The sequence below is a fragment of the Sceloporus undulatus genome, chromosome 7, assembly GCF_019175285.1.
Source record: "Sceloporus undulatus isolate JIND9_A2432 ecotype Alabama chromosome 7, SceUnd_v1.1, whole genome shotgun sequence".
In the NCBI taxonomy this organism is placed as follows: Eukaryota; Metazoa; Chordata; class Lepidosauria; order Squamata; family Phrynosomatidae; genus Sceloporus; species Sceloporus undulatus.
In genome coordinates, this window is record NC_056528.1 from 28629856 (window position 1) to 28653001 (window position 23146).

At 45.7% G+C, this 23146-nt stretch overlaps 2 protein-coding genes across 2 annotated transcripts in view; one reads left to right on the plus strand and one right to left on the minus strand.

Moving 5' to 3' along the window:
• CELF5 (CUGBP Elav-like family member 5) overlaps window positions 1–9701 on the plus strand; it is a 41005-nt gene extending 31304 nt beyond the window's left edge. The window contains exons 8-13 of the mRNA XM_042479472.1: window positions 804–953; window positions 1879–1941; window positions 2250–2342; window positions 3130–3273; window positions 3660–3823; window positions 5355–9701. Of these exons, the coding sequence (XP_042335406.1) occupies window positions 804–953; window positions 1879–1941; window positions 2250–2342; window positions 3130–3273; window positions 3660–3787 (578 nt within the window). The 3' untranslated portion in view covers window positions 3788–3823; window positions 5355–9701. The remainder of the gene's footprint in view (window positions 1–803; window positions 954–1878; window positions 1942–2249; window positions 2343–3129; window positions 3274–3659; window positions 3824–5354) is intronic.
• A 4707-nt stretch (window positions 9702–14408) lies between these two features.
• HSD11B1L (hydroxysteroid 11-beta dehydrogenase 1 like) lies at window positions 14409–21913 on the minus strand. The gene is made up of 7 exons (XM_042479469.1): window positions 21708–21913; window positions 19249–19379; window positions 18548–18659; window positions 17785–17876; window positions 16953–17046; window positions 16136–16301; window positions 14409–14943 (listed from the first exon to the last, which is right to left on the minus strand). The coding sequence occupies exons 1-7, from the start codon at window positions 21790–21792 to the stop codon at window positions 14751–14753; spliced, it is 873 nt and encodes a 290-aa protein (XP_042335403.1). The 5' UTR covers window positions 21793–21913; the 3' UTR covers window positions 14409–14750.
• Between the last annotated feature and the right edge of the window lie 1233 nt (window positions 21914–23146).

A 23146-nucleotide genomic window follows, 5' to 3' on the forward strand; every position in this document is an offset into this window, starting at 1 on the left:
GAGAGATACTCTCCTAGGTCTTTGTAGCTTCTCCAGCGTAACTCTGTGGTCAGTATCTATCAGACGTTGACCATCATTAGTTCCATCCTGATGTATTAATTATTCTTATTATTGTAGTAGTATTAGTGTGTAATAATTGTTATTGTTATTATTAAATGCATCTGGGAAGTAGACTGAAGTCTATGAAGCTCATGCTGCCACCTCTTTATTTCAATGAGTCTCAAAGGTGCTACAAGATCTCTCTACAGACTGATTCTACAGACTAACACGGCTGTTTATTATATTATTATTTTATTATTATTATTATTTATTATTATTAAGTTTAGTGCCATCCTATCAAACAGTTACCATAAAACATTTCTAACTATTGTAGTGATATAACATACTAATACACTAGTAAATGCAATTTAAAAAAAATACCCACACCGAGACGTGATGCAAAATAAAACAAAATAGTCAATCAGTTAATCGAATATACAAAGGATGTAAAGCATTAGTTTGGTTTCGATCCCCAAGAGGACACTTTTAGGTCCCAGGGGGTCCTTTTTTTTAACAACAAGAAGTGACACTTGATCCTGTTTGGAGAACAGAAAGTGACCAGAAATTGAAAAGTATTAGCGGACGTTTTTAGCAGGGGCATGAAAATGGCCCCAAAGTGGATGTGACCAATTCAAAATGTGGAACGGATTCACTGCCCCACTGACATGAGAGCTGCTTGCTTGGGTTTGTTTGGCAGGGATGGAGACATAGCTGCAATACTAACATTGACATCTGCTTTCCTCCCCCCCCCCATCTTGCCTTAGGTTTACATTCGCCCTCCCTGTTGGGCACCACTGCCGTTCCGGGGCTGGTGACGCCCATCGCCAACAGCTTTGCCGGAGTGGTCCCCATCCCCACCAACCATCATCCCACCTTGGAGGCGGTTTATGCAAACGGGCTTGTGCCCTGCACAGGTAAGACGGGAAGGATTTCCATTGAGATATTTTTCTCCGGGCTACAGTTCTCCGAATCCTGTGCTGGGGCAACTAAACGCTTCCCGTAAAGTGCTATAGCTGCATATTGAGGCCTCGTCCCCACTACCTTTTAAACCGGATCACAAATCATTTTGAACCTGTTCAAATGGCCCTGGTTCCCACTTAAACCAAATCACCAAAGCGATTCCGGGAGGGGGGCCATGCGCCAGACCCATTTGACCCGCGTCTTTTTGACGCTGATGTTTTCCACGTCTTTTCCGATCAATCAATTCCGCGCAAGTGTGAACCAGGCGTGGATCGGAATTGATTTAAATTTGCGGGTCCATTTTGAACCGATTCATGCATGAATGTGAACCACAAGTGGATTATTTTAGAGGGGAAAAGTGCGATTGGGGCAAATGTAGTGGGAACCATGCTCCGCTGTCGAATCGATCTATCGATTCGGATCGCACACCGATTTATCTGTAAGTGTAAGTCCCCGCTCGGCCATGAAACCCACTTGGGCAAGTCACACTCTCTCAGCCCTGGGAAAGGCCAAGGCAAACCTCCTCTGAACCAATCTTGCCAAGAAAAGCCCATGATAGGTTTGCCTTCGGTCCGCCATAAATCGGAAACGACTTGAAGGCACACAACAACAAACAAAACTTTAGGATGCCAGGGAGCTGTAGTGTCTCCCCAAACTACAAAGCCCAGGATTCCCAAGGATGCAGCCATTGCAGCTGAAGTGGAATCATAGCGCTGTAATTGTACAGTGTGAAAGGGCCATTTGCTCCAGACTGGGATTTGGAAGAGGGACTTCTTCTAATTCCTTCAGTTCATAGGATCACTCCTTCTTCTTCTTTTACTCTGTCTTTAACTACTCAAACCTTCCATTCCTTAAGAAAGCATCCTTTTCTTGCTTTAGCCCAGAACCCGTCCGTCGGAGAGACGCTCCATCCTGCCTTCACCGGAGTCCAGCAATATGCAGGTACCTTTGCCAGAGTCATTGTCGCATCCAGCAGGACACCAAAGTCCAGGAACTTGGGCTCAGTAGTAAAAACTCAAAAATCTTTGTTAAGCAAACTCTAGATCCAGTCTGGCATCTTTCATGGCCAGAACTGACCAACAAACGTTGCAACTGCCTAATTAAACTACAGTACAGTATAGTATAGTTGCAATACATCTCAGCTCCAATTTAGTGAATAGGATATTCATGGTGGGATTTGAAGTCGCGGCTTTCTGAGTTGGCAGTGCAACGGCTCCAGCAGATCCGCTTTTGTTGTCTCCTTTTTGCAGCTGTCTACCCGGCCACGACCATCACCCCAGTAGCTCAGGCCATTCCTCAGCCGCTTCCGATTATTCAGCAGCAGCAGCAGCAGCAGCGAGAGGGTAAGTCTGGGTCCTAACTCAATTGCGGAGAAAGGAAGGGGCGGAAAGGAGAGGACCTCAGTTGGGTGGCTTGTCATCTTGTAGAACAAGGATGGCGAACCCCTTTCAGGTCAAGGGCTCCCAGCCGATCTGAGCACTCATGTCAACATTTCACGTCTGGCTACGGAGACGTAGTCACCTTCTATGATCCTGCCTTCTTTCCATGAAGCTCATAATGTTGTTTTTGGTAAGTCCAGAGGGCTTTGGGTGAGTTTTCACCGAAGCGGAATAGAGCAACACTATTGCTTCCCTCAATCTGGGCACCATACTCCTATGAATGCAGCCTAGAATCGCATTGGCCGTTTTGGCCGGTGCGTCACACTGCTGGCTCATATTTTGTTTCTGGTCTACTAAAACCCTTTGAGCCTTTTCACATGGACTGCTTTCATGCCAGGTGTCAACCAACTTTATATTTAAGACAAAATACGTTGCCACATTTAGGCACCACCGCTTTGGGCTTTGGCCTTTGGCCTTGCCACCTCTGAAATGCCTACCACTTGGGTACCTTGCAAAGCTACCAATCCCAGGATTTCAACCATGAGCTCCCAGTGTTGTAGTACTTCACCAAAGGTCCTTTCCTCATGATACAAACCTACCATTACAGAGAAAGAGAGAACAAATTTGGACTACCATATCTAGAGCAAACTTTCAAAGGTTCAGCAATGGCCTACCTGTCTCGATCTTCTCTTCCTCGGACTTTATATTCTCAGCTCTAACCGCTATACTGTCCTGTCCCTCTAACCCACAGGTCCGGAAGGATGCAATCTCTTTATCTACCACCTCCCACAAGAATTCGGGGACAACGAGCTGATGCAAATGTTCCTCCCCTTTGGGAACATCATTTCCTCCAAAGTATTCATGGACCGAGCTACGAACCAGAGCAAATGTTTCGGTGAGCGAGAAATTCCGTAGAAGAAGGTCACCGCCATATGTTTATATTTGGGAAGGAAAGAATATTCCCCCCAAAATGGTTGGAAAATGGGTTTATTTAGCGTTGGGAAACCCCGTCAAGGATATTCCTGGACTGAGTTTGGGACTTCACAGTTTGGGATTTGTTCTGTGTGCAGATAACAACATTTTGGTGCAGAAATATTCTCTAGTGCATCTATACTGGAGAAATAATATAGTCTGACACCAAGTTAACCCCCTGGCTCCATCCTACATGTTGCCACGGTAGTTAAAGTGGAATCATAGTGCTAACTGGCTCACGTTAAAGAGCACCTCATCGTTTCTCCCGATCTCCTTCTTTCTTTCTTTCTCTCTCTTTCTCTCTCGTAGGTTTTGTCAGTTTTGACAACCCCTCCAGTGCCCAGACGGCCATCCAGGCAATGAACGGGTTCCAGATTGGCATGAAACGGTTGAAAGTCCAACTGAAGCGGCCCAAGGACACCGGTCACCCTTACTGACCAGGTGTGCAGGTTGCATTGGCCAAGGGACCCAGGGTATATCTGCACTCTATTTTCCTTTTTTCATTCTCTTTCCTGCATTCTGCTAATGGTTCAGGTCGGTTTTGCCAAGTGGCAGAAAGTAGGGTGGTTATGCAGCAATCTGTGACTATTTTCCTTTTGTGGAGGCCAGAGCCTCTTTGGAGGCCTTTGAACCAAAGTTGGATGGTCATCTATTATTATTATTATTATTATTATTATTATTATTATATTTTCTTATATCCCACCTTTTCCCCAATATAGGGTGTGCTTTGATGGTGTCTTCCTGCACAGCACAATGGGGTTGGGTTGGATGGCCCTTTAGGATCCCTTCCAACTCTAGGATTGTATGACCTATTTTCTAGTCTCTTGGACTCAACCTATTTCTTCCATGCTAGAAGTGATGGAATATTTATCAGCCAAGGTCTGAAATGAGCAACAGGAGGAATATCAGACTACAAAATATCATTGACTTTGACTTACAGCTACCCTCTCCTAGGGTTTTCTTGACAAGACTAATAGAATCGTAGACCTGGAAGAGACCTCAAGGGCTATCAAGTCCAACCCTCTGCCATGCAGAAATACATTTATTCATGGATAGTTTGCCATTGTTTTTATGGGTTTTTCGGGTTATGTAGCCATGTTCTAGAAGCGTTTATTCCTGACGTTTCGCCAGCATCTGTGGCTGGCATCTTCAGAGAACCATCTGTGGCTGGCATCTTCTCAGATGCTCGTGAAACGTCTGGAACAAACTCTTCTAGAACATGGCCCCATCGACCGAAAAGCCAACCAAAAACTATAGATGCCGGCCATGAAAGCCTTTGGCTTCACAGTTTGCTATTGGCTCCCTCTGAGGCATAGAGAGTGTGATGTCTCCAAGGAGTTTCCATGACGGTGGGGATTTGAACTCGAGTCACTTGGAATCCTAGTCCAACATTGAGTCTCAACACCATGTTGACTCTAAATAATTATTAGAAAGAGGTTACCAGATATACTCGGTTATAAGTCGACCTCATGTATAAGTCGAGGGCAGGTTTTAGGGCCAAAATTATGGATTTTGATGTGACCCATGGATAAGTCGAGGGTAAAATTTTGGAGCATGTAACAAAGAATCGAAAGGATGAATCAAAAGGAAAACGATGGCAAAGAGCTTACAAAATTCTGACAGCCATAACTGTGTTTACATTGAAGACTGAATGGATGAGAGAATAGAGCGGAATCAGTACTTCCAGAACAGATTATATTCTTGCCTTTCGCCAGGAGATGGTTCCCTTTTTAAAATAAGAATTAAAGTACAGTACTTACATTATAATAATAATAAGACTTATATATGAGTATATACAGGGTCCCTTTAAAGCTGAAAGAGTGTGCTTGCCCAAGGTTGCCCAATGGATTTCCATGGGAGAGCTAGGAGTCAAACCTTGATCGCTCAGAATCCTATCCCAACGCTCTAACCGCTGCACCATACTCCCCACCTCTGTTTTATGGGAAATCCTCCATATCCTTTGTTGACTGACTTTTTGCAACGTTGCCTCTCTTTCCCCTTTAGGTGAAGACGAACGACCCGCTATCCGTTGTTTCCTTCTTCGTCTTCTTTTCCGTTTAAAGAAGAGATTTCCAAAAACGATCTCTCGCTTTTCTCGGGCGGGCAAAAATACCCGCCTCCCTTAGGCCAAAACAGATCCCAACGACGCCTATGCCACCTCCGACTCTCCAAAAAGATTCTTGGGAGATGCACAAACCGGATTTTAAAAAGAGCCCTTGGGATCCACTCGGTGCCAGGGGCAGCTGCGTCCAGTTTCCGACACCTCGGGTGGCTTTTTCCTCCCCGCGCGGCAGCCCTTTAATTTAAAGCATATGTATATAAATAGAGGAAAAAAGAGAGAGAGAAAGAGAGAGATATAGGATATATAAATATATATTACAATCACTCTATTTTTTTTAAAACGAAAAAAGAATACGCTGGACCAAACCTTTTCTTCCTTTTGTGGCAAGCCGCCGAGGGTAAGTCAAAGCGGGACAATAGTGCCTGATTCTCGGATCGCATCGAGCGGGATCTTGGCTGGAAAAGAAGAGGAGAGGTGCGGGGCTTTGCCTAGGAACTGGGACTTTTTAATTTCATTCCCCCCCCTCCTTTTTCCTTCTTTCCTCATGTCGGTTGCCAACGACACAAGATGTGACTCGAAGAGATATCGCTTTCTGCGTGCTGAAAGTTTTAAAAAGAAACCCGTTTTGCTGCCAAGCTTGAGTTTGGAAAGAACCACAGACGGGGGAAACGAGGTACTGGAAGTGCCTTCCGGGCGGCACGACGGCAGCGTTGCCCAATGGGCGGAGGAGAGAGGCGACTTCTCCTCTTTTTCTTTCCTGTGGCCAAACTGTTCCTGACCCGACGGAGGGCTAACTCGAACAAAAAACAAAATAAAACTTTCGGCGTCAAAAGGGACAAAACCGAAACGACACGGCTGACAACACTGCCTCCGGCAACGGACTCGAAATCTTTGGACTGTTCCGCAGCTATCCAACGGTTCCGGTGTGCGAGTGAGTGTGGGTGCGTGGGTGGGTGGGTGCGTGGTTGTGCGTGAGAGGACTGGCTCCCTCCCCTCCGTAGAGATCCGAGCGACGCAACGCCGCAGGGGAGGTCTCGCTCTTCGCTGGACGACTCAACCAGTATGCAACGGATATATGTGTATGTATATATAACTCTATATCTTATCTATACAACGCAGCACAAAAAAAACCAACCCGAAAAGACTTTGCACAGCCAAAGGTCCGGCTGGTTCTTTCGAAACGGATATCGCAAATGCCATCACGATGGCCCCCCCCCCCCCGTTCCTATTTCATCCTTGTTCTATCCCACCCCCCGCAACCCCACTTCTCTAAGCTCCCCATCCCACCTCCTTTCTTTGCGACTAATAGCAACTTTATTTGCACCAGTAACACTTACCACAACTTTGTTTGCACCAAGCAGAACAGCACTGCCAAATCAGGCCCAAAGTCCAACCTCTAGGGACCGAGTCTCTGTTGTTGGGCTACTCACTAGATAGACTGCCACTCCATTTAGCGGTGTCAGCCCAATAGTTGCTTATACACACAGTCTTGTTGTTACTCCTACTACAGTAGATCCACTGAATCAGTTGGACTCGCTCATCTATCTCCAATTGATTCAATGGGTTGTCTTTTCCCATAGATTTTTCGAACGCTCAGGAACTGGGACTAACTCTGGCTTCCTGGTATTCCAATCTGACCCTTGGATTCTCCCCAGATATCCACACGCCTTTTCTATGGCATCATCCTTGGATGGCATCCCACGTTTTGTAGAGTTTTTCTTCCTTGTTCGGGTGGGAACAACTCTCCGAAGACCCCATTCCGGGCTATAAAAGCCTTCAACTAAAATATATTGATTTTATTTTTTTATTTTTAACTCCACTGAAATGTGGTCCTCAAGCATTTGCCTTTGGACCTTGGGCTGGAAGCTTTGGGGGAATGTGATTTGGGAGATGTCCCCAAAGGTCTAGCAGGGCTCACAGCCTCATGAAGTAGTGCGAGACCCACCACCCCAAACTCCTTTGCTGCTTCCAAAGGAAGGACCTGCCAAAATCCCATTTGGTTATCAGCCGCTAGTATCAATCTTGGATGGCTTTAAATTTTTCTTCGTCCCTTGATCTCTGCCTACATCCTATAGGATGGATCAGCCAGTTCTTTTTTTTTTCTTGAGCTTCTTCTCCTTTCCCTTTGTCCTGTAGCCCAAAACAGGGGGATTCCAGTTCAGTCGGGCAGTGAATCCGCTCCTGGTTTTGGCTAGCTTAAATGGAATTCTGATCCCCTTTAAAGGCTGAACTAAAAGCAGGCATGGATTCAATGCCCCACTGGCATGGAACACCACTGGCCCAAGTCTACTTTTCTTGGCCATTGCTCCAGAAAGCATTGCTCCCCACCTTACCCGGCCCTCCTGTTTCCTCCATCTTGCATCTGTCACGTCCTTTTTGGATTCTCACCTGATCCCTTTCATCCTTTGCTGGGCCTATCTCAGATATAAAGCACATTTCAAAAGCGGAGTTTAGCTTCTAATCACAGGAGAGCCGACATGCCAAGGTCTGACCAAATAATAATAATAATATATGAAATATGTATCTTTTAAAGAAAATGCTACATACCATCTCCTGCGGAGCTAGTCTGAAATATGCCAGATTTGGACTCTATACTTAAAACATTCCTGTTGTTGTGTGAGTGTGTGTTTGTGAGTCTGTGTTTGAGTGTGCAAGTGTGCGAGAGAGAGAAGAGGTAGGAAAAAGTGTCGAAAAGCCGTGTTCCATAGTGGTGGGTTTAAGGGGTAACATCCCACTAGAGCCAGAAGAGATAAAGGATGGACTGTCGGGTTGTTGGATTGCAACTCCCAGTGTTCTGCATCATTGGCTATGCTGGCTTAGGGCTGATGGGAGTTGCAGTCCATCAACCATAGGGAAGGCCTCACTCAGGGCTTCTAAAAAACTGCAAAGGGCACTTGAAGACTATCCAAACCCTCATGCCAGAATAATCCCTAGGTCCAATCCACCATGGAAATGGCCCTCTGATTCACCATGGCTTCCCAAGGGCCCAGTGGAAGGTGCAAAAACTTGAACCCGGGACCTTTGCATCCCGAAAGGACCAAATCTATTTCGGCATCCTCATACTGTTAAATAAGGGGAATGAATGATTTTGGCTAAATCCATTTCCTAAACTCCTGTTTAAATCAGCCCTTTCTGTGAAAACTAGAACCCTGAGGACTAGAAGCTTGAATTTAATGAGAGGAAGGAAAAAGTTTGGCATATAAGAACGCCTTGCATGCAAGAAAGCCTATAAAATTTCTGGGAACTGTAGTTTCTTGCGGCCCCAAAGTTCTCAGACAGAGAAGGCGAAATGTCTCACAACAGTACAAATCCCACAATTCCCTAGTGCTGAGCCATGGCAGTTAAAGTGGTATCAAACTGGATTATTCTGCAGTGCAGAAGCAGCCCAAGTCGCATCTCCTGGCCTGATTCAACCCCCAAAAATCTTGATTTACTAGGCAGCAGCTGCTGCGAGCAACAAAGATCTGTTCCTTGTCGATCACATTGATTTTTTTACTTCCCTCCAACAATCTCTGACATGACAATCAGAAATTGTGAGTGTCATTGTTTAAAAGTGTGTCGTTCTTAATTTAAACCAGGCTCAATTGATCCAAGTTTAGTCAGTCCAGGATTCCACGCTTCAGTGTTTCCCAAAATATCAGACGCACATTTTTTAATCCGTTTTTAGATTATTTTCAAATGCCTTTCCATTCCCACACTGTGGACCCAAACTCTAGAACAGTGATTCCCAAAGTGGGTGGTATGCCTTCGGACTTGGCAGCAATGTCCGGAGGGCTGTGCCCATTCTTGTCCTTCGCTGCTGCAACACCACAACAGCAAAGTCCAGAGAGCCATGCTGCCACAGTGCCATGACAGCGAGGTCTGGAGGGACTGACAAACAGTAAGGTCTGGAGGTCGCGGTGCTGCTTTCCTCCCAAGGAGAACGGCGCACACACCAGTGAAGTAGAGAGCAGCCATCTAGACCTAGTTGTTGTGGTGCCATGGCAGCGTAGCCCTCCGAACCTCGCTATCAGTCAATCCATCTGTCCCTCCAGCCCTCTTCTTCTTCACTGCTGCGGCACCGTTGCCCTCAGTTGGAAAGCAACATTGCGGTAGCGAGGTCCACAAGGCTGCACCAGTCCCACTCCTTAGCTGCCGCATCACTGTTCCCCTCAAGAGGAAAGGGGCATTGCGACAGCAAGACCCAGAGGGGTACAGTGGAAGCATCCTCTGTAGCAGTCCTCGCCCAGAAACTTGGGGTGGGCCAAACTGGGCGTCACCCCTCTTCTGAGGTGTCAGCCGCTGCTTTCCGCACCACCGCACCCCCCCTGTGTGACACCACTGCTGCTGCAGTTGCTTGCTTTCCTCAGACAGGGCGAGATAATAGGCAGCAGAAGAAACAATGGGATTGCAAATATCTGAAGCTGTGTGGGGAAGGCATGTCTCTGGGGAAGGAGTGAGAGCAGTATCTGGGGTCTGTTCTTGGAAAGAGTCCTTTACTTTGGAGGGGCTCCTGTAGTTAAAATCTCTCCCTTTCCCATCCATGCCAGTCTCCAGTCCAGAGCATGTGGCTTCTGCAAACCTCCTCCATATGCACTGGCTGCACCCTCTCCAACAGGACAAAGGATTGAGAGTCCTTCCTTGACAGGGAGTAGCCTTTCCATTTGCACCTGGGACCCTGGGAAGCAGCAACCAAGAGGCCTCTTGCCCATCATGCCCTTTCCCACAAGGCCAACATGGGCACAGCCAGCTGCTCAGTTGTTGCTCCCAGAGTGTCTGGGTTGCAAACGGAGCAGCGACCAAGACTGGCTGTTATGAATTTGCAGTAGAACAGTGAACCTAATATCCAGAGATAGAGAGGGATGGGTTGTCACCAAAGAGGAAAGGGGCCGGTAGCCCAAAAAGGTTTGGGGAACACTGCTCTAGAAGAACCAGGTGTCTGGACTTTCAGGGTAGATTTCTAAGGGCAGATAGCACTGCAGCTCCCAGCATCTTTCATCACAGCAACCACTGCTGGCTGGGGCTTATGGGAGTTGCAGTCTAACTTCTTTTTGGAGGGCTATGTCATTCCCACCCCTATTCACCAACTGATTTTGACCCAGGTCTCCTTGTCAACACCTGGGATAGGAAATTGGAAGGCAATTATGCAAAATCACATTAAAAAGGGCAAAATAACCTATGCAATAGATAGACAGGTAGGTAGGTAGGAACAGATTGTCCCTCATTCCATTCCATTATTTATTAATGATCAACAGATCAGATATACAGATAAACATCAGACACAGAGATAAAACAAAATGAAAATCAGATTATAAAAGGGAATAATTTTAATTGGAATCATCATAGAGAGTTTGCTCCTCTATAAAATACAATACAAATTTAAAAGTAATCATTGTATAAATATAGATTGGGGCGAGTATGTTCTGGGGAGCCAGACGGCTCAGTTTTTAGTCCTTGGAAGGGCTGCACAACATTGTGTTGACCATTATATTCAATAGGAGTTGATTTTGGGGGCCTTTTGCAAGGTGTGTGTGTGTGGCTATTTTAGGGTGGAGGGTGCCCCCAAAGAGGATATAAAAGGGTTGTTGTTTTTTTTACCAAAAGAAACATTGAAGTGTGCCAGGATCAGAGCATTCCCTTCCTGCTCTAGAAGTTACAGTATTGTAAATTTCTAGAGCAAGGAAGGGGTTCCATCCTTTCCAGGTCAAATGCACCAGTTTTGGAGCCTTAGGGTCTTTAATGCTATCTTAGACCACAGCGTCCATGTATTGCATTGGTGAAGAGCCCAAGCAATGAGTCCCGATGTGCCCAGCGGGGTCCACATCCAGCCTTTCTGGGCACTGAATGGACGTTGCTTCCTAGACCTCAGTCTTCCCATCTGAGATGCAGGGATAATATCCTCCAGGGCTAGCAATGGATGTAGTCAGTGGCTGCAATCCCTCCCATCGCCTACAAACTTGGTCCCGTCCACTAGTAAACATGAACGCTTTTGAAATATTTTACTTTTTGCTCTAATGTTCCATAACACCTTCTTTTTAAAATTATTCCATTTTAAAATTCCCTATTTTTTTTTCCCCAGCAGAGTTCGCCTTTATTTTTATTTTTCCTACAGTTGGGACCATCAAATGGATCTTGGTGCCCGTGGTATGAAAGCCTGCTGTGGTTTCCAAAAGAGAGATCAAAACGTCCATTCAGCTTTCCAAACTTTGGTCCTGCAGATGTTTTCAACTCCGGGTCCCAGAATTCTTGACTTCTGGGCTAAGCTGGCTGGGGCTCCTGGGAGCTGGAGTCCAAAACTTGGAGGACCAATGTTTGGGAATCACTGATTGAGACTTGCCAAAAACCAGCAGACAAGAGAGTGCTTGGCTTTGCACTTCCTAGGGCTTCTCTACATGGACAAATCATCCCAAATTCCTCCCAGGGTCCCTATGTCCTATTTACACGATGCAGGATGCAAACCCCGAATTGGGTGCGGATTGTCTTCATGACACCCACACCCAATTTAGGGCTTCCTCCTCTTAACCTGCATTTAAATAACCCTCCTTTTGCTGTGGGTTATTGTCTCTCTTTGCAGCGGATGGGTGGATGTCTCCATAAAGTGGTCCCTGCAAGCTGTCTGGCACCGTCGCTGTGGTTGCAAAGTGCTCTGGGGGCTCATTCCCACTATGATTTAAAGCTAATCGCTGATCAATTTATTTGACTGTCGTTTCCATTTGAAACCAGTTCCGATCCTACTTTGATCGATTCCTGTCGTGATAAAGCAAGCCAAATGCACTAGTTTCCAGGCACTAGTTTCCTAGCGGTTCTTTGGAACTGCTTAGTTCACTGATGATGCAAAGATGATTGACATTCATTTTGAAGTGGCTGAAATTAGCTGGGACGGCAATCGTGCCAAAAAAAGAAGCGAATACAAGGGGATAACTAAAAGATCCACTTTCACAGTGGGAATGATGGACCTTTTAGAATCGATTTAACAACCCGGAGCGAAGGCGAATCGCTCACCGGTTTAAATGTAAGTGGGAATGAGCCTTGAGATCAGAATGAAATGCCTATCATCCACAGCATTGCTGGATGTCTTGCTCTGACCTCAGCAGAAGCACCGGGCAACGAACAGGGACAATGTGGGAAGGCAGTCGCCCATCATTCAATGCAAGAGACAAAACCCAGCAGCAGGAGAGCAGATAACGGACGAATTTGGGGCCAGAATACTCCAGAGGCACAGGCAAGCCCCTTTTGTGGGATGTTTTACACTGGGCTGAAATCACAAGTTACTAGATCTCAACCAGGAGAGGTTCTCCTCCACCCAAGCCCCCATCTTTGGTTCCAGATTTGTGCCATTTTTGGCCATTTGCTACTCGGTGTTTGCTAAACGGCTCTAAATTTGGGACACGCCGCTTCTAGGAACGGCAAAGAAAGACGGCAAGTGACAAGACAGGGTATGAATGTACGACACGGTGTGAGTGACTTGTGCGGTTGTGTCTTTTCTCTTTTCTTTCTTTCCTTTCTCTAAAAGTCCACGTTTACAACTGTAAATACAGGTTTTTTTATACTTAACCTTGTCAATTCCGTACGTGATTTGTACAATTGTCGTTCTATTTCTGCTATGGAGTAATTTCATGATGGCTGAACCTTAATTTTGAACTTGAAAAAAAAGAAAAGAAATTATATATATATATAAAAATATAAATATATATATATACACATACACACCTATAACTCCTTTTCCCGTCCTTCCCCGCACTATAAAAAGAACATTTTGAAATAATGGAGTCAAACGGAGAGGAAAATAAAGCACACTTGGGTGAAGTCTTTCTCCACCGTTCATTCCATTTGAAACCGTTATGCCAAACGGTTTCAAAACTTTGCAGGTGAAGTGAACCCATAGACATCCGTGTCCTGCTCCTCTCTGTGGTCTTAAAAATCTGATGACGTCTATTGAATAAAATCAGAATTTATTTGAATACATCTGGATTGGTCTTGAACGGGTTCTGATTGACTTTGGTACAGAGGATGTCCGGGAGTTGCGCCTTCATAAATGGGCTTACATTTGCTGGAAGTAGAATTGGGCAGTTCTGCAATTACGATATCTGGTAGTGGGCTGCTGCTATGTGACTATGTAGCAGAGCTGGCAAAGTGACCATTGTGCAATGGGACAAATGAATTGGGGCCGGTGCACAAAGGGACGTGCATTGCATTCGGCACCAACGCTCATTGCATGAAACCTGGTACACATCACATCGGACACCAGTGCCTTTTGCATCATTCCTGGTGCACATCACATTGGGGACCGATAAGCGTTGCAGCAGTTTTGATGCACATCACATCAGGAACCAATGCAAATTGCATTCACTCCGATGTGCATTAGAATTACAAGAAAAGAAACACTGTGAAGAGCAGCTGAGACCATGCATTTCAAATGGCACTACACCAGTGTTTCCTGAACTTTGGTCCTCCATGTGTTTTGGACCAACTCCCAGAAGTCCCAGGAAACTTGGCCAATGATCAGAAATTCTCAGAGCTGAAACCCAAAACATCTGGAGAACAAAAGTATGGGAGGGACAGTTTTTGCCTCCTGATCTGACAGCCCCATAACCCACCTTAAAAACGTAAGCAGCCATACCAAGGAAATGTGTTCTCTGGCACTGGTGCCCAGGGCACTAAAAGATGTCATGTCCAGCTCTTTCCCACCATTGACCAGAAATGCAATCAGCAGAAAGAAAGATCCCTGTGGCTTGCTGGCAGGGAAGGGTCTGGATGCATCGTCTTCCAGCTCTGCCTGACTCTATCCCTTGGTACAGCTGCTGGATTTTAAGGTGGGTTTTTCAAGTTGGTCACTGCCGTAGTGCCACACTCATAAATGTGAATATCAAACATACAGGGTTGTGAGCTTGGCTGAGAACATTGTACAGTCCTCCCTCCATATCCATGTTCTTTTTTATCCACAGATTCAAGCATCCACAGCTTGAAGATATTTTAGGAAATACAGACATTCCAAAAAGTAAACCTTGATTTAGCCATTTTATATTAGACACCATTTTATTGAATGGAACTTGAGCATCTGCGGATTTTGGGATCCACAGGGGATCCTGGAACCAAACCCTGGTGGGAACCAAGGGGCCAATGTTACTACCTTACAAGATGCCAGCCAGTGTGCCCTCTGCATATGCGCAGCTCACCTAAGTCCCAACTAAGTGGGAATGTTCGTTGTTCACAATAGATGGGAGTTGGACTGGATGGTGCTTGTGGTTTCCTCCAACTCTAGGAGTCTATGATTCTGGGACCTTTGGGGAGGAGGCAGATGGGCCCTTCTTGCTGGGGAGGATGGGACTCGTGACCCAACAGGTTGCAAAGATGCTGGTCTAGGCATGAGGGGGATCGTAGTTGTAGTAGCCACGTATGATCTTGTCCCGTTGATCGGGGAACCAATCTCGAATCAGAAACAGGAGTTGGACCGTCCAAGGGTAGAAGATCTCCGCTGCCCGTGTCACTCCCCCTTTCACGATGGCCAGAGCCGCTTCCGAGGCCGGGGCAGCACTCATGTTCACCTTGCCCCTGGAAGGAGAGAGATGGTCTTCATTTGAATTCGGTCTATATCTATACCTGGGGTGAGCAAAGTGACAGTTGTCGGCCATATCTGGCCCCAGGACCATCTTCGTTGTCCCCCAGGGCTAAGAATAATCCATTATTTTCTGCCACATTTTGCTCCCAGCCCCGCAGCCATTTTGATCCACTCACTTCCGGTTGGTAAAAATGGCCTCTCCTCAGCCTAAAAACATGACACAAAAAAACCCTCACACCCCATAAATGAATCATATTGAAGGCAATGTTTGATTTGGGAGCATGCACCCCTCCAAAGTCCTCTGTTAAAATTGAATTTGTATAATCAAATGTGTTTCTCTCTTGGGTATATCTTCAGGGACCCTCATGGACCAAGAGGCAAAGAATAAATGCCTTGAATACATACATACATACATTTTGTATCTCCCCGATCCAAAATGCTTGGCACCATACTTGTTTTAGATTCAAGATTTCTTCTGGATTTGGAATATTTGCATATACATAATGAGAGCCAGCATGGTCTAGTATTTTGAACATTGGGCTATGATGACAGATTAGGGTTCAAACCCTCGCTTGGCCATGAAAACCCACTGGGCAAGTCTCACTCTCTCAGCCCAGAAAACCCTGCGATAGGGCCACCATGTGTCAGAAATGGCTTGAAGGGACAGAACAGCAGCAAGGAGAAATCTTAGAGATGGGACCCAAGTCCAAACACAAAATTCATTTATGTTTCATGTACAACGTATACACATAGCCCGATGGTAAATTTATACACAACATTGTTAATAATTTTGTGCATGAAACAAAGTTTGTGTCCACTGAACCCCTGGAAAGCAAAGGTCTCAGCCATCCAGGTGAACAGTTTTGGACTATTTCAGATTCCAGATAAGGAAGACTCAATTTGTAACATTTCCTCTATTTTATTGATGTTAAACAGAGGTTGCCAAGAGTAGCTTCTCATCATTTTGGCCAGAACAAGGGCCACAGAAAAAGTCTCCAGGGCCACATCTGGCCCTAGAGCCACAATTTGTCCATCCTGCTCTGTTTCATCCACGGCAGCCATTTCGGTGCGCCATGTACAGCCGCCCTATTGGAATCACCAACTTGCAAGAGCTGACTTGCTAAGGGATTGTTGACCTCGCACAGACGCTGAAATGATGGACACAACCCTAACCCTGACACTCACTTGACTTTCTCCATTGCGTTCTTGGTGTCAATGAGGCCGAGGAAGCAGAGCGTAATGCTCACGTCTTTCTTCTGCATGATCAGCTCGTGGCGCAAAGAGCCAAAGAAGCCTTCCAGGCCAAACTTGGTGGCTGCGTACGAGGCGACATATGGATTGGCGATCCTCCCTGAAATAAGATATCCAAGTCTCAGGGGGTTGTCTTGAAACAACAGATGAATGAAAGACACAGTCCCACAGAGGCTCCTAGAGTTGGAAGAGATTCCCAAAGGCCATCCAGACCAGCCCCTTGCAGGAATATGGCATCCAAGCCTTCCTGACAGATGGCCATCCAGCCTTTAATAATCTCCTAAAAAGCGTTTTCCACTGTCAAACAGCTCTTACTGCCAGGAACTTTCTCCTAATGCTGAAGTGGAATCTCTTTTCCTGGCGTTTGAATCCATTGCTCCATGTCCTACTCTCTGAAGCATCAGAAAACAAGCTTTTCCCCTCCTCAATAGGACATCCCTTGAAATATTTAAAAAGAGCTATCGTGTCACCCCTTACCAGTGATTCCCAAACTCTGGCCTCCCAAGTGTTTTGGATTTCAGCTCCCAGAATCTTAGACCAAGACTGGCCAAGAGGACCTGATTTTGAGAATCACTGTCTTAAACCTGTTTAGATATTTGGAGGGATGTCATATTGAGGATGCAGCAAGCTTGTTTTCTGTTGCTCCAATGTGCAATGTGCCCCCCTAGTCTCTGGCGGTTGCCCCCTACCTCGATTCTAGTTGCCCTGCACCCTGGGATTTGCAGTTCCCCAAAGGATTGACATCACTCACCTGCAAGAGAGGAGACCACAACGAGAGACCCTTTACTCTCTGTCAAGGCAGGGAGAGCTGCGGACGCGATGGCCACGTAGCTAAAGAAATTCACCTGGAATAGAAGAGAAAATACCTTTGAGTGGCTCCATTTTGTCTGTCTTGGCTGGAAAAAGATGGGACGCCTGCCCCTATTTGACAAATGGCTATCCATGAACCAAATAAACCAAAACATTTGTATTCATAGACTACATCAAGGTGTGACATTCCCATGTAGATGTAAAGGGGGACCCAAGGTTAAAAAGGTTGTAGTACCATTGCTCTGGGGTGTTTGGAGGGGCATTTCCACCATGTTTTGATCCCTGAGAGGGCTTTTTTGAAACACAGAATGACTTCTTCTCACTTTCTGATGTCAAAAAAGGGTATCTGCTGGGCCTAAAATGGTCCTGCAAAGCTTCAAAGCATGGTGGAAAGGCGTCCCTTGTCTTCTTGAGGTCATGGGGGGAGTTGGGAGGGTCCATTGTAGGGGGAGATGTAGTTTTGGGGGTTATCCCCCAAGGTCTTCTGGTGGACCAATGTGGCCTCCTAGCCTTCCACAGTTGGTCACTGTTGGTCAAGAGGGCCAAAGGTTCCCAACGTCTGTTGTAAGAAGTGTGGAAGATGCTTCCTCGGAGGATGGTGGAGTCTCCTTCTCTGGAGGTTTTCAAACAGAGGCTGGATGGCTATCTGTTACAGGGAGAGCTTGGGTTGTGTCTTTCTGCCTGGGGTCAGACTGGATGGCCCTTGAGGTCTCTTCCAGCTCTACCATTCTATGATCCTAAGCCAAAACTAGAGGAAGGCATCCTCCTCGCACCTGCATCAGCCATCGTTGCTGGTCCATGTCCCCATCCCACATCTCGAAAGGAGTCGAGCCGATATGGTTGAGAACCACATAATCCAGACCCCCTAGAAAAAGAAAGAAAACCCAGAAAAGATCACCAGAAACAGCCATATACACAGCTCCTTCTCAATGGTTGTGTATTGTGGCAATGGGTTGGATTAGATGGCCTTTGCAGTCACTTCTAACTCTGATTTTATGGTTCCAATAGGTTCTTCTTAGGTTCCACACTTTGAGCTATTTAAATATTTGAAGGGTCACCATGTAGAAGAAGGTTTTCTCCAGCTCTGGGTTCAAATGACAAGAGAAGAGACTCCACCTAAATGTTTGGAAGCACTTCTCGAGGGTAAGAGGTGTTGGATTGTCTTAGAAAGGGGTTGACTGTCCTTCTTTGGAGCTCTTTAAACAAAGCATTCTTGTTGTGTGCTTTCCAAGTCATTTTTTATTTATGACGCCCCTAAGGAGACCCTACCATAGGCAGGATTAAATCAGAGGAGGTTTGCTATTGCCTTCTCCTGAGGCTGAGAGCATGCGACTTGCCAGAGGTCACCCCATGGGTTTCCACGACTGAGTTGGGAATCGAACTGGATTAAATGGTCTTTGGTGTCCCTTCCAACTCTATGATTCTGCGGGACATGCACAGAGGCATAGTCATCCCTCAGGAAAGGGGCATGAAACCTGAAGAGGAGCATCCAACGCTGTGATATTGTCTGGCAGGGCTCACTCAATGGCGACTAACCGAGATGCTGCAAAGCAAAACGGACCAGATTTTCCGGCTCTGTGGGAGAGGCCATGTCAGCAGAGAAGTAGATGGCTTTCTTGGCTCCCAGTTCTAGACATTTCGCCATCACCTGGATGAAAAAAAAGAACAACAACCCACACTCAGAAGGAAGGGTGGGAGGAATTTTAAATAAGCAAACCCATTTTAAAGAAGAAACAATAGCAATAGTCTTAAGGTATAACCCATTTCCTGATGTACAGTACAATTCTTGTATCCTCAGTACTGATACCCACGGTTTCATTTGACCATGTCTGAAAAGGTCACCAGAGTGACTCTGTGGTCAAGTTCTGATGGACGTCTATGCATCTGGAGGTCCTTCAGCAGGATTCTATGGTCAACGTCCACCAGAACTTGACCACTGAATCATGCTGGAGGACCTCCAGATACCTAAAGAAGTGCATCTACACATCTGGAGGTCCTCCAGCATGATTTTGTGGTCAGGTTCTGAAGGACGTTGACCACAGAGTCCGGCTGGAGAACCTCCAGATGTATAGATGTCATATGTCCACCTGAACGTCCTCCAGCATGATTCAATGGTCAAAGTCTGGTGGGCATCTGAAATGCAGTCTGACCCATCAAGGTTCTTATGGTGTTTAACCTTCAACGTGACACATCCATCCCACCCCAATCCTGGATCTTGAATTCAGCTTCATGCTTACTTTCTGCAACACAGCTTCCCTCCTGGCTGTGAGGACAATTTGGGCCCCGAATCGGGCATAATGATAGGCCATCTGTTCCCCGATCCCATCACTGGCACCGGTCACGAGGACCCGGGCACCTGAAAGGCTTTCTAGAAGAGAGACAGAAAGAAAATTAAAAATATGACCAATGAAAAGAACAAGGTAGGAGTGGCAGTGAAGACTTTGTTGTTATTTGTCATCAAGTCAACTTTGTGGCAAAGTGGTCTGAGCATTGGACTATGCCTCTAAAGGCCAGGTTTCAATTCCCAGCTCAGCCATGAAACCCATCTGAGCAAATCATATGCTCTCAATCTCAGAAGGCCATGGCGAGCTTCCTCTCAACCAATCATGGCAAGAAAACCCCATGATAGGGCTGCCTTAGGGTCGCCATAAGTCAGAACTGGCTTGAAGGCACACACTACCATCACCATCTTCAACTTATGGGGACCCTGTGAATGAGAGACCCCCTGTCACTCAGCTTGGATCAAGCTAAGGACTTCTCCAATCTTGCCATTCATTCCCAAGCATTTGTCCAAGGAAAAGCCAGCAAAGAGGACATGAGCACTATTGCCTTCCCATGTTCTTATATACCAACTGTTGTTGTTGTTGTTAACTACCCTTGAGTTGTCCTCAACTCATGGTGACATCTCCAACCGCTCCTATACCTTTGACCTCTCGGATCGAGGCTATCCATCTGGCATGTGGTCTTCCTCTCTTTCTGCTACCTTCTACCTTTCCTAGCATTACTGCTCCATTTCTAGTGATCCATGTCTTCTCATGATGTGGCCAAAGTACAACAACTTCAACTTGACCATTTTGGCTTCCAAGGGAAGTTCAAGCTTGATCTGTTCAACCATCTGTTTGTCTTTTTGGTCTTGGAGCACTCTTCTCCAGCAACACATCCCCAATGAATTGATTTTCTTCCTATCCGCTTTCTTCTCTGTCCAACTCTCCCATGGCCAGAGGGAATACCATGGTTTGGACGATCCTATCTTTGATGTTCAGTGTTACATCTTTACATTTCAGGCTCTTGTCCCATTCTTTCATAGTTGCCTTGGCCATTCCTAGTCTTATTCTTATTTCTTGGCTGCAATCTCCGTTCTCATCAATGGTCGATCCAAAGTATGAGGCATCTTTATTTCGGAATCTCCTCATCTTCTAGATTAAATTTATATAAATCTTATGGCCATTACTGTGTATACTCATGTATAAGTCTAGAAATGTTAGTCAAAAATTGACCCCCCAAAACTGAGTTGACTTATTCAAGGGTCAATGTAAGTACAGTAATAATAATAAATAATAATAATTTGTTTTATTTATATACCGCTATTCCAAAGATCATAGCGGTGAACAGCAAGTAAGCTAATTAGCAAGTAGCCTCTCCCAATTTGCAGGGGATCTGTTACAGACCCCCATCGCTAAAATGACAACTCACACATATTCAAGTCCCATAGAAAACAGTGGAGTGTGCTGCCATTTTATTAATGGGTGTTTGTCCCTCCTGTGAAGAGCAAGACCATGGATCCAAGTCTGCAAAAAGGGAGAGACAACTGTACTGTACTTTAACTCTTATTCTTAAAAAAGAGAAAGAAAAGAGCATAATTTGTCCTGGAAGCAAAGACCCCCCTCTATTCTCTCCTCCATCCGGCTTTAGTATGAGTTATGTCTGCTAGAATTTTGGAAGTTCTTTGGCCTTGTTTTCATTTGTTCCATCCTTTAGATCAGCTGTTCCTGTTCCCAAATTTTGATCCTCCAGATGTTTTGGACTTCAGCTCCCAGAATTCCTGACTGTTGGTTAAGCTGGCTGGGGCTCTTGGGAGTTGAAGTACAAAACCCCTGGAGGACCAAAATTGGGGAGTCACTACTTTAGATCCTGCCTTAAGGTCATATCAAAACCCATAACGTTGGCTCCATAACCTGCCCTGGACTTATACATGAGGATGACTTATAGTTGAGTATATACGGTATGTAATTACGAGTTACTCACATAATTACTTACACAATTATGTAAATTGTCAGCACTATTTTACCATCATCACCGTTCTCCGTTAGAAGACAGCTGACTCCGGATGAGACCAAATACTCTTCTAGCCCAATGTCCTGGTTCTTACCATATTTTAGAGACGCTTACTTAATGAAAATATATTTCCATACACTCCATCCTACAGAATCCAGGGATCTGTAGTTTTGCAAAGCACCGCTGCTCTTTAACAGAGAAGGCAAAAGATCTGGTAAAAGTCCAAAACCCTAGGGTTGCATAGGATGAAGCTACAGCACTTGAAGTGGTGTTAAACCGCATCATTTCCACCATGTGGATGCATCCTTAACAGATGCGCATGGGCATGGCAGTTAAAGTGGCATCATAGTGCATTATTTCTGCAGTGTAGATGCAACACTCAACGCTTAAACCACCGCACGACGCTGGCTTTTCAACCTACCTGGCTCAAACGTATCTCTCCATGAGAACGCCACCCAAACAGCCAGGATGGCAAGGATGGACAGCAAAAGTGTGATCCCTCTCATTCCCCCCTGATTTCTGGACAGAAGGCGGCTGCGAATGTTGCTGCAGATAGGAGAATCCAAAGGTTGAAGCGGAGGTCAGGTTCACAGGTTTGGATTCAAGCCACTTCTCTCCATACGCTCCCTGAAAAGAAAGCAAAGGTCGGAAATGAGAGATTGGAAAACACAAAGCTGTCGACACCTCCCACACGCTGTGTGTGCATACGGGGTGTGTGTTTTAGAAAGACTTTGCATGTAGCCGATATTTAAAGCTGCAACCCACACATGCACTAACTGGGAAGGCAATATGAGCTGTGAAATTTTATTGATTGATAGAAACTATGAGCCGTTGCATTTCCATATACTTCTACTTGGACGACAGCAAATGCACCAAACTAAAATTTTCGACTATGGCACATACCCCTGTTAACAAAGCCCCCGACAAAGAAGCTCCTTTTTACAAAGTGTTTTCATCCCTGCCCAGTCTTAGCTAGGTTTTCCTTGTCCTTCCTAATTTCCTAGCTGTTCATCCTTTCCCTTTCTTTGCCCTCTGTCTTTGTTGTTGCGTGCCTTCGAGTGATTTCCGACTCATGGCAACCCTATTGCGACTCTATCATAGGGTTTTCTTGGCAGGTTTCCTCCAAGATGCCATTGCCATCCTCAAAGGGCCAAGATCACTCAGTGGGTTTCCATGGCCAAGCTAGGATTCAAACCCTGGTCTCCAGAGTCATAGTCCAACGCTCAAATCAGTGCCCCATCTTGGCTCTATTTCTCTGTCCAGCTGGAAGCTTTCCAAGGGCTGGAAAAACACAGTTTCAGTTGCAGCAGTGTGTTAGCAATAAACAATGCAATAAACATAGCTTTAGAGGGTCTTTCCGATGCTACTGCGGCTGTGTGTGTCTGCCTGCAAAAGGCAAGGCGAACAACAACTGCATGCAGATTCCCTTAGGCTGCATCCGCACTGCAGAAATAACCCATCTTGACACCACTTTAACTGTGGCTCAGTGCTATGGGAATGAAGGGAACTCTAGTTTTGGGAGACATTTAGCCTTCTCCGTCAGAGAGCTTTGGTACCACTACAAAGTACAAATACCAGAATATCGTAGCATTGAGCCGTGGCAGTGAAAGCGGTGTCGAACTGGATTATTTCTGCAATGCAGATGCATCGCTTTAGCCTCCTTTGGATTCCTGAGATTTGCAGTTATTTGCAGAAATAATATGAACCTGCATTTACAACATCTCATTGTCTTCTGTTATTTTATCATTGGATTATTATTTACTATTGTTAGTGTTAACTGGGTATTTTAAGTGTTGTGTTGGAGGGAGGAATAATGGGTTTTGTTGGGTATTTTATTGTATTCTGTATTGCATTTTATTC

Excerpts from the sequence above, each read along its gene's own strand:
- HSD11B1L (XM_042479469.1), bottom strand. The coding sequence starts at position 21,792 with ATGAGAGGGATCACACTTTTGCTGTCCATCCTTGCCATCCTGGCTGTT. Across the intron at positions 19,380-21,707 it reads GAGAGATACGTTTGAGCCAG|AAAGCCTTTCAGGTGCCCGG; the intron begins GTAGGTTGAAAA and ends TCTCTCTTCTAG. Across the intron at positions 18,660-19,248 it reads GGGAAGCTGTGTTGCAGAAA|GTGATGGCGAAATGTCTAGA; the intron begins GTAAGCATGAAG and ends TTTTTCATCCAG.